The 14,338-nt window shown below is 42.7% G+C and overlaps 1 protein-coding gene across 1 annotated transcript in view; it reads right to left on the bottom strand.

Annotated features, from left to right (window-relative positions):
* dner (delta/notch-like EGF repeat containing) overlaps positions 1-13,154 on the bottom strand; it is a gene marked incomplete at both ends in the record, with an annotated part of 45,003 nt that extends 31,849 nt beyond the window's left edge. The window contains one exon of the mRNA XM_079166691.1: positions 12,816-13,154. Coding sequence (XP_079022817.1) covers positions 12,816-13,154 — 339 coding nt within the window. The remainder of the gene's footprint in view (positions 1-12,815) is intronic.
* Positions 13,155-14,338: the final 1,184 nt, after the last annotated feature.

Below are 14,338 nucleotides of genomic sequence, written 5' to 3'. Positions count from 1 at the left end.
GACCCATCTACCTCCCCTTCCCACGTGTGGACTATCTCGCTCTTTATACTACGCAGTTGCTCTGACAGTCGAATAATAGCGCTGATGAGTTTACATCGGAGGTTAGTTGAAATCCCGGTGTGTCGGTATCAGACAGCCAGGGGGACTGACCGACCGTCACTATTTGACTAGTAGGGAGGGAGACCGGGTTTCCTCCCCTCACTCAAGCTCATCCACCAGACACAAACAGCAACAAACACACCTCCATACTGGACACAAAAAAACAAACTCAACTACAGTATGCTGCCCGTACTGTCCTCAAAGGGATTTTGCACAATCATGCCGTATACTTAATGGGACTTATACTACATCACCTCATGAGTATATGGTAAAGCCTTTAACAGCTATACAGATAAGTAATGAGCGTAAGGAAAGAAGACTGGTACAATATAAGTTACCATCCACACATAAGGTGGACATGTCATGGTCTATCACCCGTAGAATAACATGTCTCTCACAGTTACAGGCAGTTGTGGTCTGACAGTGGACATATGTGTGTGTGTGTATATATATATATATATATATATATATATATACATATATCACTCATACATTATATATCAAGGACATTGCAGCAATAACACCATGTCAGCAGCTGTATTTTCACTCTGCAGCCTTTTCTAAAACATTAAATCAGACGCAGACTCTGCTGTGCAACACAGAACACTTAATGATTTGGATGGAAGCCCTCCTCCTGGCTTTTAAGCTGTCTCTCTGTATGACATGCTGTTTCATCATTACTTTCTGCATAAGAAGTTACTTCCCACTGTGATCCGACTTACTGAGGAGCCGGAGCATTAGTTATTGCACATTGTGGTGAATTTAGAGTAACAGGTTTGGATATGGATCGTCTGTCCAAAGGGTGAATCATTGCATATTAAAAAAATAAAAAAGTATTTCTGCAGGAGAACACAACAAACAATATTAAGTAGGTCGCACACGCGGGCAAGTGCTGGACCAAAAGACAGCAATGAAAATACAAATGAAAAGGTCGGCACACGGTAGCTCACAAGTGACGCCATCTTTAAATGCACATGCTCTGGTCACATGATAGCTTGATAATACCGGTGAACCATACAACCCACACATAACAACCAGTTACATATGTATGTTTAAAAAGCACCTATATAAATATAATATATAAAAAATATAAGTAAGAACCTCACAGCTCATAAGAACGGCATCATACCTTCGAAATATGACTAAAATAATATCTATTTATATTTAACATATAGGAACAGGAATCAACAGTATCAAGCCCATGGATATTGACAGAGGAAGGGAACAGCATCTACACCTGGAGTCAACCAAATACACAATAATATTTCGACCGCAATACCACTTGCAGTATAACAAGCTAGAAAGAGTACGCTAGAAAAAACAAATCATCCAGCCGAAAAACCCAGCCCAGTGTTGCAAACTCTTTTCAAATGATAGTACCCGGTTGCTATGTGTGGGTTGTATGGTTCACCAGTATTATCATGTGTACTATCATTTGCCCAGAGTGTGTATTGTTGATTTAAGGTATAGTGTGTAGCATTTAGGAGGACACATTGGCAGAAATGGAATAAAATATGAACAAGTATGACATAATAAGTATGTCATTAGTGTATATAATAACCGGAAAATAAGAATCGTTATGTTTTTATTACCTTAGAATGAGCTGTTTATATTTACAAAGACAAACACTGGCTCTAGAAAGGGCCCTTCATGTTCTCGTGTAGGCCGACGTAGTTCTCGCTCACGCTTGGCACACGGGGTAAGTAGATGCTGCCAGATCCTTGAAGGAAGCTACCATCGTTTTTTTTATTTTCATTTCTGCCGGAGAAAAACATTACAATGCAAATAAAATAGTCTCTCTCTCCTGCTCTCAGGCCACAGCTGGTAATTCTGTGCAGAGATCTACGAGTTCGCCGTTCGCTCTGACCTACATACACAGAAGGTTCCATTGCAAAACAAGATATCCACTGTATGAAAAGAAAAAGGTGACACCTACTGCTGACACAATTAACAGTTTCTGGAGCTAAATCAAAGCTACAAGGTGGCTTGAGGCTTTTTGTCGCTGTTGAAAATATTTCAGGTTACATTTACATTTTTTTAGCAGATGTGAAATCAAAAGGCTGGAGCTGGAGCTGGTGATGCTGCCACTGGGAATTAGTCACCGAAACACTGGAAGTGGAACATCCTGCTCCCCTTGTGACCTGAAAATCTGTAAACGACCACCATTCTCATTTCACCTGAAACAGGAATAACTCCGTAAAGAACTACAGATTGTACCAACGAGGAACACAGAACACGTCGTACCTCCTACGACTACTCGTCGTGCTTAATGTGGGCCACGTGATTTGCTCCTTTTCCTGTCTAGGATTAATGAATTAATTCAAAAGGAAGTAGATGACATTTTCTGCTCTTGGCTCCCCTCGTCACTGCTCTGTTGCTATGGAGACCCCAGAAGAGGAAAAGGGGGCATAGCGATGAAAACTGGTACTCATAGTAGGAGGCGACACTGGACATGTGTATCATCGCTGTCCTCCCACCGGCTTTGTCCCCCGAAGGAGGAAGAAAATGTTCTTAGAAGCCACAACAGAGAAGACGCTTCTTTTTCGAGGAGCTCCAGATCTTCTGCCACACCGCCTACATGAACATGTTCGAACGGCAGACGGAGGGAGAAGGATGACAGGAAGGATGCTCTGAATCCACAATACCAAAACATGATTCGGGGGATTTTCTTTTCTTTTTTTCCCTGAAGAGAGTTGTGTTTGGTTCATTTTATAAAGGATGCGAGGGAGACTAGTGAGTCCGGTTTGTTGGGGATAACAATAGAAGTAAATGTTAATATTGTAACAAGTTGATGCCATTGTTCCATAAAGCTTATTTACAGGATATCGTTGCCATTGTCGACAAATCCCATTTAAAAAACAACAACAATGTGTTCATCAATGGGAGTCCGTCTCTCAATATAGTCTGACTTTCCTACTCAACACCAAACCCATTTGTGACGTTATTAAAGACGTTATTGTTTGAAGTCAACAAATATATGGTTTCATTTTATATATATATTTTTAATAAAGGCCCAGTCATTTCAGAAAACAGCTGGGCACTGTGGTTTTTTATAAATATTACTCAAATAGGAGACAAAAGTGCATTTGCTTGGGACTACTTTCAGCAGCAGATTGACACACAGATGTGATATTAGTTTATTATTTACAGCAGCACATTGAAACAAGTCAGTATGCCGAGTTAGATCTGTTGAGTTCTTATGATTCAGTTCACTTACTTGAGCTCAATATTTATCAAAACCACACAGCAAGTAGTGATGAATTATAGCTCATTTTTTAAAAGCTTCACTGCTTTTATGAAATGGTGACATTCTTTTTTTAAAAAGCCGAAAAGAGAAGGCGATGTCGTGTAAAACCCCCATCGATCAACAGCGATTGGCTGCGGATCACTGAGGATTGATGTGATCAGAGTGGAGATGTTGGAAGCGGGTGTATCAGCAGGAGATGAAGCTCCAGACGGATCGATTCCTCCCGACAGGGAGTTCCACTCTCCCCCAAAGCTCAAACTCAAGTTTAAAGCACGTCACTGCTCGCCAGTGAGCCACACACGAAAAAGAAGATTTGAAGTCCCGTCAGAAACACGTACTGCTTTTATAAAGACAGATTTGTGTAGAAACTGAAGACAGCTTGGGTTCAGATAAACCATAATGTCTCATTTTACAAAATATGGATACAGAAATCTTGTATGTTCTGCACAATCTTTTACAGTAGATTCTTTTTAGCAGATTCATGTATGAATGTAACTGAAGCTATAGCAACTTGCACTATATTTTAAATCATGTATTTGGTGTTTTATTTGAACATTAAGTTTGATGCGTAAGCTCGCTCCTCCCAATAAAACTAATATTGCTTCTTACGAAATCCAATTTTAGGTGAACTTCTTCTTCATATCAGACTTAATATTTACTTTTTGTCGATACATTTCCAGCATAATCCCAAACGGACGGACAATTTTTCCACAACGTCTGTCCTATAAACTGGTAGACAGGCCCAGCCGTTAATACAAGCTAATCTCGGTGTCTAACGCAGGAGGCTGGTGACTGTGCCTCGCTCCTCTCTCTGGCTGAGATGCTCTGCTGGTCCTGAAGGGATTTTTTTTTTGGAATTAAGCTGGCATTGATTGTCTGCAGCTAAGCGAAGATGTTCAAGACACACACCAGTACACACACACACACGCATACACTGCCACATGCTGGCTTGTCTCCCAGTTGGCTTCATTAAATAACATATTGTCAAAGTGACTTAACTGACACGTGTGTGTGTGTGTGTGAGGAGACAGCAGGAGTCAGTTCTGCATCTGGTACTGAGTCACTGTCTTTTGGAAGGAAGAAAGGCAACAGAGCAGAGGATGATACACACCCCTCCTCTAAACACACCCACACACACACCTACACACACACATGGATCTGTGTCTGCTGGATTTGTGTTTCCTGCGACCCCAAAGCAGCAATCTCTGCAATGCCTAACCATGACCTAGGAGGTCAAACATGCTCCAAAGGCGGAACAGACCGCCTCAGAGACCGTCCCCCTCCTGCAAAGTTCTCTTCTTCACAACTTAGTTGTGATTCTGACGAGGCTTTTATGTGAAAGTCTGAACTGTGCATTGTCTTGTATAATAGTAATGACTGTGTTTACATAGCACCTTTCAAAAACAATGTTACAAAGTGCTTGACAGTGAAAATGTGATAAAGATAATGAAGATCAGGATAAAAAGAATCATTAAAATAGAGACAATAAATATGAATGAATTCAAAATATTTGCCGTTGCCTACGAAAAATGTCCATTTTATGCAAATCTAATGGACAACAAAGTAATGTGAATGATGTGTTATGAGAGCTTAGAGATGGGGACACACCACATCACTTCTGTAACAACTCCTCATCCAGCAGCCAAGACTCTCCGTGAACAGTCCTCAAAGCTACAGACGGACTGGTGAGTTCAGTCCAACCACACCTCATTTGTGTGTTTATGAGCAGTTCAGTGTGTAAAACTGTGATTCAACGCAAACCAAAAACCACATTTGAGAACAGGAGGGAGCAGCTGACAATGAACTAGAAACACTGAGGGAATATGAACAGGATTCATCAACTGGTGTATTCGTGCATTAATAAATACCATATTTTGTGTTCTGCTGGGTTTTATTAGTGTGAATAAGGAAGAATATTTGATGCCATGAATAAACCTGATAGGAATCCAAATAAACAAAAGTATGGTTTGTATAAAAATTCGTATAAGAGGGTTCAGTCTCATTCAGATCTAATTTAAAATTTGCTATATCTAATGAATTAAAATTAGATATTTTCTTTGAGGCTGCATGTAGGCGAATGTGTACTTGATGTGGTATTAGTAGAGAAGATTTATTTGCGCTCACATCTCCTTCGTGTCATCTTTGCTCTGACCAATCAGCAGCGAGTGATGTCTCCATTCTGTGAAAGCAGTTGCCTAAAGCAGTTTTTAACTGCAACCTATAATAAATAAGCCTATTTTCAAATCGATTTACAACAACCAGTAAAGCTACGTCACTACGTCAATCTCACGTCACCATTTATGTGGCTATTTTTATGTTTATTAATTGTGGATGTAGCCAGGTAGCTATGTCGGCAAATTACTTAAGGAGGGTGATAACGAGGGACAGGTGAGAGCGGGCCGATGAGGAACAGGTGACACTCGTCAGGGCAGACCAGCACACAGGTGGGAAACACAAAGGCAGGAGGGGACGATGTCTGAAATGGGAGAAAGGTGAGTATTTCAAAAATAAAACAGGAAAGTGTGAATAAATGAATCAGCATTACACTTGTAATGTATGAACAGCGATGCGTTCACTTACTGACATGACGTACATGCTGAAATAAAGTTGAACAGGAATGTGACCCCCTAGTGAACAAACTATAAACTCAGTGACTACGAATCTTTGAACTGAACCGTACAAAGTGATTCGAATCAGCAAAGTGTTTCATGATTTCCACCTCTAACACACACACACACACACACCACACTCCGGACACATACGCTCATTATGTTGACAGCAACAACAAGAACAAGACTAATCATCAGGAAGAGGCAGCACAATGATGGTGTCATAGCAGAGGTTTATTATTAGGGTGAACTGCTGCTGAGTTAGAGCCTCTCTGCCCTTTTTTTTTTTTTACATTATACTGTGAATGGTGAGACAACTCGTTGCTCCAGTAAAGATATAAATAGCAATGAGGGCAGACGAAAAGCAATAAAAAACACCTAAACTAAACCACTGGGAGAAACGTAATGACTTCTACTCTATCCAGGACAGAGAGGGTGAAGTTTCACTTTGAGAAAAATTAAAGAGACAATGACACAAAGATAAGAGCCCTGTTCATGATGAGTGGCAGCAAATATGTGAGCGGTCAAAACGGCTTAAAAAATGCAGCAACTGATCGGCCTGTGTTAAGGAAACAAGAAAAAAAGAAGCGGCGATGAAACGTGACTGTAGTCAGAAAGATTTCATTATTTTAAAATTGTTGCTGGCAGTGTTCAAAATTAATTCTGTTACTAATTGTCTTGTGAATATTACTCGTCTAATGCTGTCAACTGTCTCATGGTCAGATGATACATGTGGCAATTTATTTTAAGCAGTAGTGAAAGAAGAACGCAGATATTTTACTTAAGTAAAAGTAGCAATACCACAGCGTAAAAATACTCTGTTACAAGTAAAAGTCCCGCAATCTTACTTTAGTAAAAGTACACAAATATTAGCATCGAAAAATACTCAAAGTAGGCAGAATGGCCCGGTTCAGAATCATGTATTTCATGTTACTGGACTATAATCATTGAAAGATTAGTATCACTTTAATGATTTTAAGAAGAGTCAGTAGATCACCAAATTCAGGAGCATTCATCCTCTGGGGACCATGAATGTCTGTCGGTTATAAAACTTAACTTCAATCCATCCATTAGTTATTAGGTTACTTCAGTCTGGACCAAAATGGTGGACCGACTGTCCAACATCTCTCTAGAACCTCTCCGCTTTCGTCGGCTGAAAATCGACGTAGAATCCAAAATGCAAATGCAACAAGCTAACCAGGTCAAACACATCAAGTGAAACTAAATCCAACATATGACTTTCACCTGTCATAATGGACCCGTGGGTGACAGTAGCGATCAATACGCAGAGCGTGAGCACTTGGCGTTGAGCCGCTCACGTCCTCTGCAGACCATCTCCTCTTTCATCCATATGCATCAGGCCTCACTAACCCATCCACCACCTCAGCGCGAGCTTCCCACAGATCAAAAGGCCAGGTGATGTGTGATATGGAAATAACCAAAGTGATTGGCCACGAGCCCTCCTGCTCAAAGGCAGCACAGTCCGCCTCGCAACATCTGAGGACATCAACATGAATAGTGATAGCTCAGTGATAATAGCTCAAAGGAGTCTTGCTGATTGGTAGCTGCTGTATCAAAGGTACCGACAGGGTTATAAGCAGCCTGTTACCAGAGTGACATCCTCGCGTTCATCAAAGCATCTGTAACTGATTACATGTGGATGTTAACCTGTGCAAATGGTGCAAAACAGCTTCTGTGAAAACCGCAAAATCTGAATGTTTTTTTTTGTTTTTGCTATGAATAGTTTTTAAGGGGATGAGCTTTCTTCTTTGAACACTCGATGAGCTTTTTCACTGGCCAAAATGTCAACTATGCACACAAGACATATTGTTATCTAAACAAGACACATTTCTCATCCCACTGCACAGCTTGCATTGTTATGATGCCACATCCTTTCCCCCAGGCTGCGAAATTCACACAAACATGTTAAACCCGACAAAATATTGTCCGTTTTGTTGTGCGATGTAACAAACGCTGCAGCCTCTAGGATTTCTTTTCAGCACTGCAAGGTGTTTTAAGTGCAGTGAGAGAAACAGCGATATTGCAGTAGTCATCATCAGAGAAAAATAAGCATTGACAGTCTCTTTACTGAAATATAGAAGAGTGACGCAAAAGGGAAGAGGGATTGAAAATAATAAATAAGGTAAGAAGACAAAAAGACAATATCTCTCTGTAATTAGAGATTATATTAGAAGAAAGTTTCATTTTTCACCAAGATAAATTGTTTATTTATTTATCAGTTTTTTTATTTATGTGTTTTCTCATTTTACAATTACAGACTACAGCATGTGATGCACAGGAGTGTCATTTTAACACCAATATGTTCACCATTTTAAAGCTGAAACACTTAGTTCATTAAGTCTGTTGGCAGAAAGTTAATCGGCAGCAAATTTGAGGAATCACAATTAATCTTCAAGTTCATAGTAAAGGTTCTCTGGTTCCAGGGTCTCATATGTGAGGATATGCTGCTTGTTGTTGTTGTAATTAATAAATAATGAAAATACCTTTGAGAAAACACCAGCACAGGCAATATGCATGATCAACTGAACACTTTTGAGGTCAATAAAAGTGCTTCAGTATATAGAGATATAAAAAGACTGCCCTCTATAGCAAGAGGATATGAGAGTCCATTGATACACACACACACTCACACACATATATACCCTCTGACTAACAAGACAGGGATATCAAAGAGACCAAAGGCTGGCGATGAGCTTTGAGCTCTGCTTAATTGGATGCGGCTTAGGCTGTTTCGGGTCCAGCAGAGTGAATAGCCCTGGGAGACAAGAGCTGACCGCCACACACACACACACACACACTCCCTTTTCTCAAACTGACAATGTTCTAGCTCTTTGATAAGATGGTGCATCGTATATCAAAATACTGTCACTTTAAACATGTGAAACTGTATGTTTTTGTAATCGAAAAGTCAGCACCCATCTTCTCCACATAGACGTTGATCCTGCTGATGATGGCACAGATATATTTGATAAATGAGGCATTGAAGGAATAGTTCAACATTTTTGGGGAATACACACTTGCTTTCTTGTCTTGAGTTAAATGAGAGGATTGATATCGTAGTTATCTTAGCTTAGCATAAAGACGGGAAGCTAGGACTTCCTAACTGGGACTATTTCTTGGCGGGGAGCGGTGACTCCCTGAAGTCTGGAGGTCACATATAACCTCACATCTAACCCCTTGTAAAACTGTATCTTGTCCTTTTTAATTCTAGCTTTAAAATGCTGATACAGCTTTTGCTACCGTTGGACAGAGCCAAGCTCGCTGTTTCCAGTCTTGGACTAAGCTGTGCTAACCAGCTGCTGACTGTAGCTTCATATTTGCCGTGAAAAGGGAATCATTCTTCTCATCTCTCTAAATATCAAACTAACCCTTTGAATTATGTTCTTACACTAGTCAGTGGTGGTAGAAAAGGAAACGGCCCAAAAAGCACAGTAAGAAGCTCAAACTTATATAAATGAAACAGTGAAACAGAGGTACTTGTGAGTGAGACGGCACTTATACGTGTCGAAGGGAGAACCGGGGATGAGCTGACATCTGAAAATCATCAATGGGTCATAAAGCCTTGAGTCCATCACAGCTCTGACATGCTCTGTGCGAGCTTATTAAGTTGAGGCAGAACTGACATCTGCAGAAACTGAATTACTTCTGTGCTCGAGATGTCACCTCTTTCACCACGTTTTAGCTGCGACCATTCACACACACACACACACACACACACACACACACACACACACAACCTCACTGATCTCCATGCCAAAGCCTCCTATAGGACAACAACTGTGGCTGCCAAAGTCAGGGAGGGGACATTTTTGTGGACCAACCGACTGACGGAACATGCTACAAAGCTGCTGGTTGCAGCTAGTAAAACATGCATCCCGTGTTCATAATGCTGAGCCTGTAAACTTAACTTCAGTCTGCATATTCCGCCCTGATCCGCTGCTTTCATATAACCGAGTGGCTTAGCAGCCCTGCGAGAGCTTCCTGGACTTGCTTCTTGGACAATCAGGCTGTTTTGCACTGCCACAGCCTGATTGTGTTGTAGAGCAAGTTACCAAATCCATCAGGGCGCACAACAGGCCTTTCAATAATGAATAAGCCAGAGGCTGAGAAGCTAATAAGTCAGAGAAAGGCCAGTGGTAGTGAATTCCAACAGGACAGTTTAGGCTGCCATCCAGAAAAGGTGCAGGATTATATCAAAACTCAGGGAGTTTAACAAGAGTGGGTTTGTTTTTACCCTGGTGCCTGCTGCTGTGGTTTGCATTAGCTGCTTCCACACATTTAAAACACAGCAGGATTTGCAATTTAGCCAGAATTCTTTTAACTTAATACCCTGAAATCAACAGGCATGAGTTTTAATCCTTACAATTCAAGTTTAGTTTTATAGATTCTCCTTGGTTTTTGCTCACATCCTGCTTTGTGTATGGCGCCCCGTGTTTGACACAGAATTTTAAATAAAAGAAGAGAGAGGCAGCGAGGAGGGTGAGCAGATGATACTCGTTTAGAGCAGTATTTCTTCACTAAGCCCCCCCGCCCCCCCCCCAAACCAGGACTTTACTCTCTTCAAGACTCATTTCTCCCCCTTCCTTCACTGCCGTCTCTTTCTTCGATCTCTCCTCCTGCTTTGTCACTGGACCATCTGTGCTGTGACGCATGCAGAGGCAACCGGCCCAGCGCTCTGCCAATCAGGTCATTTACTAAATCTCAATTGACTGCTGCTCCAGTTTCCATGGAGAAGAAACAACCAGCAGGAGGGCAGCGAGGCGAAAATCAATGATTCCCCTCGAGCCTGGCTCGGGGCCGATTCCGGACCTGAGATCTGACGCATAAGAGGAACAAAGCTGGAGGGGATGTTGTTGTCTCAGGATTTTACAGCAGAAGAGAGAATTGTGCGCAAGGTGGTCAGAGAGAGATGGGTTTTTTTCTTTTTTCTCTTACCATGAAAAATATGGAAATTCTGTACATGCCTTGTCCAGCCTCGGCTCAGGCTGTGTGACAACATCGTCCTTTGAGGTCTGTGTGGAACAGAGTGTGAGCGCAGTGAAGTGAAGCAGGCTGCAGAGGTAACAAACTGCAGCCGCTTTCTATTCTGAGACATGAAACCAGGACAGCCAAGGAGACAGTGATCAGGCCCCCGCTGATGCTCCACTAAAGGGCTTCAACACAATGCCTGCACACCACCAGCAGGCTCACCTGTACATACCTTCCATTGTCAAAAACAACACCCGGCATGCATGCACAAGATCAGCAAACATACTCTATGCATATACGCATGTAAACACAAAGGGGGGGGAGGATATGGCTGCCACCTGTTGGTGATCCTGCTATAGTTCACCCAGTCACCTTGCCGTTTCCCTCCGCGATGCTGCAGCAGACTCATTTATCCTCTCTGCTGCTGGCGGATGCTCTCTTTCACCCCAGCATGACTCATACCTAGTGAGCCAAATGCTATACCGAGGCTTAGCCACCATCCATCTATTGTAAAGCTCAAATGAATTACACGCAATTCAGCAAAAAGAAAACGGTTTTATGTGGAGATATACAGTGCTGAATTAACATGCTTCAGAACTTGAAATGTCCTTGAATAGATGGAAGTGTAGAAACAACGTAGAAGGAAAAAGCAAATGATCTTCTATGGAGTAAGTATGTGATACAACTGAAACAAGCCTGTCAGTCTATTATTTTATTATCAGCTATATTCATGCAATTTTTCCAGGGACTCACACCTGGAGGAGCAGCAGGCACGGAGGGGACATTTTTGCAGACTTCCATCAAAAGAAAACGTTTATAAAATTATTTGGGAAACCAAATCTAAACACGATGAAGGCTACGAGGAGCAGTTGTCAGCTGAAAAAAGAAAAGCTTGTGAGTGGATCTTTGATGCTCAAATCTATTGTGAATTGTTTTGCATTAGGCTGATGACATCATGCAGAATGATATTAAAAGAGACAGAGTTGCTAAGGCGCTAGCTTTAACCAGACGGACATAATAACTTGTGAAATGTTGTGTAACCTGCAACAGAAAAGCACTTATTCGTGACTGTCCAGATGTTCCAATTAATGAATGCAGTGTGAAGATGGGTCCTTTGGCCTTATCCCAGATGTTAACAGATTCACCCACACTTGAGTTTGTATCAATCATACACATTATTAGAGAATGCGCGTGAGGAATACATCTGGTTTGCACAGATGTAAAAAAACAAACTTTGGGACGTCATCGGGGGAAATGCTGTTTGTCCGAAATACTCAACAGCTCACACAGTATATATACTCTCTCTCTCTCACACACACACACACACAATACTCGCATCCCACCGCTGCCGCTCTTCCCTCCTGTTGCCACAGCAACGCAGCACTCGTCTCCGTGTCTCAGTGACAGCACATGCTCCCATTAAAGAAACATCCGAGAACAGCAGAGCAACAACGCACTCACACATGCCGTCATCTACTGTACGACTCGCATGCAAACCAAAACACAGAGAGGATGCAGGTTCATCTCTCTCTCTCTCTCACACACACACACACACACACACACACACACACACACACACACCATCCAAGTTGAACCCCTTGAGATGATGATAATGAATAATTAATGATAATGGATGACGCTAACATGCCCCATACAAAAAAAAACTGAATATAAATAATGGGCAAATACAGCTCTTTATTCTAAGTAACACATGGAACAACCTACATCTGCTCCTTCATAGTCACCAAAGCTCATTCAGTATCTTTCCTCTCAAGCAAAAATCCAAACTAAAAGATAACATCTCACACACACACACACACACACACACACTCACCCTGTGCAGATGACATTACATTGAAACGTGTCCATACCTCACAGTTGCGTCCGGTGAAGCCCTGTCTGCACGTACAGGTGTACTCCCAGGTGTCCTCTGGCCTGCCAGCGGATGGCAGAGCCAGGCAGAACCCCCCGTTGAGGCAGGGCCTCCCCTCGCAGGGGTTCGGACGAGGTGCCGCCTGGGTCGGGGTGGGCTCGGCTGGGGCCGGGGTGTCCGGGGCCAGCTGGAAGGCAGAGGGGACGGCCCCGATGCTGCTGCTGCTGCTGCCGCTAAGGAGCAGGAGGAGGAGAAGCAGGGGGGGCGTGAAGCTCCGTGCGATCTGCGTGGGACGGCAGCAGGGGACTGCTGGCACACTGCACACACTCATCCTCATCCTCTGGTTTCTTCCCTTCTTCTTTTTGTTGTTGTCTCCCCTTTCCTCGGAGCTAAAGCAGCTGCCGTTCATGCAGCGGCTGAGAGGTGCGTGTGAGTGTGAGAGAGCGAGAGAGCGAGAGAGAGAAAGAGAGAGCGACAGAAAGAGAGGGAGGAGGCGGAGGCTGGTATAGGATGTGGAGCATCAGCTGTGCGCAGGCAGAATGACTGAGAGCAGACTGGCTGATGGTGTGGAGGCTGAGGGAGAGAGAAGGTGGGGATGCAAAAGGAGAAGGGGAGGGCTCTCGGCTCTATTCTGTCTCCGAGTCACAGTGACGAAGATTGCTGACGACACCACCCTCCCTACCCACCCACCCCACTCTCTTTCCTGGCTTCTGCATGAGGAGTAGCAGGGGAGCTCTGCAACCTCCTCATTTAGAGTCTCATCATCCATAACCTCTCCTTGGAGCCGGCCTGTGAAGGTGGGAGGGAGGAGGAGGCTGTAGTCGGGGAAGACGGAGGAGGAGGAGGTGTTGGTGGAGGAAATCTTAATCAGCTTCGCCATAAGATTAGATGCTTTTCAGCAATAACAGGAGATGATGCACTCCAAGTGTGAAAATAGCAGAATGATGCTCAAGGTGGTTCAAAGCAACAATGTCCAAAATCCTTCATAAAACAATTCCCATAACAGCAGAGTGTGTATGGATGCTGCGGTCCTTAAGGTCAGAGCTCATCAGCTCTCTTTCACCAGAGTACTATGACGTGAGGACTAAGGTGGTGCGAGAACATCTTCACATAGAAGTTGAAAGTAGCACACACGTTGACATAATTTCCAGGAGTTTTTATGGGGATAAATTCAGGACAAAGACATGCTTTTAGGTTGTTGGTTAGGTCATAATATGAATTCTGTTTTGGGGTGGATTTTCCCTTAAGTCCCTAATCTGATGCAATGCTTCATTGAACTTTAAGAAAGGGGCAGTCCACCAGTTTTACATATTAAATCTACTGAATAGGATACAGCAGTTTTTAAGCTTTATCTAAAGTGTAGGTTTGCAAGTCTTTCTAGAAACAATGGAAGACACCCACTTGATGTCATTAACTCAAGACTACTGAAGGCTGGTATACATTTTCAATAAACTTGTTTTTTTTGCTCAAAACAAGGACCGTTGATTCTGTCGCTCATCTCTCATACAAACAGGTTAAGAC

Source organism: Pholis gunnellus, assembly GCF_910591455.1.
Source record: "Pholis gunnellus genome assembly, chromosome: 9".
Lineage (NCBI taxonomy): Eukaryota > Metazoa > Chordata > Actinopteri > Perciformes > Pholidae > Pholis > Pholis gunnellus.
Note: the sequence above shows the minus strand (reverse complement) of the source record. Positions and strands in the feature narration are given on the sequence as shown.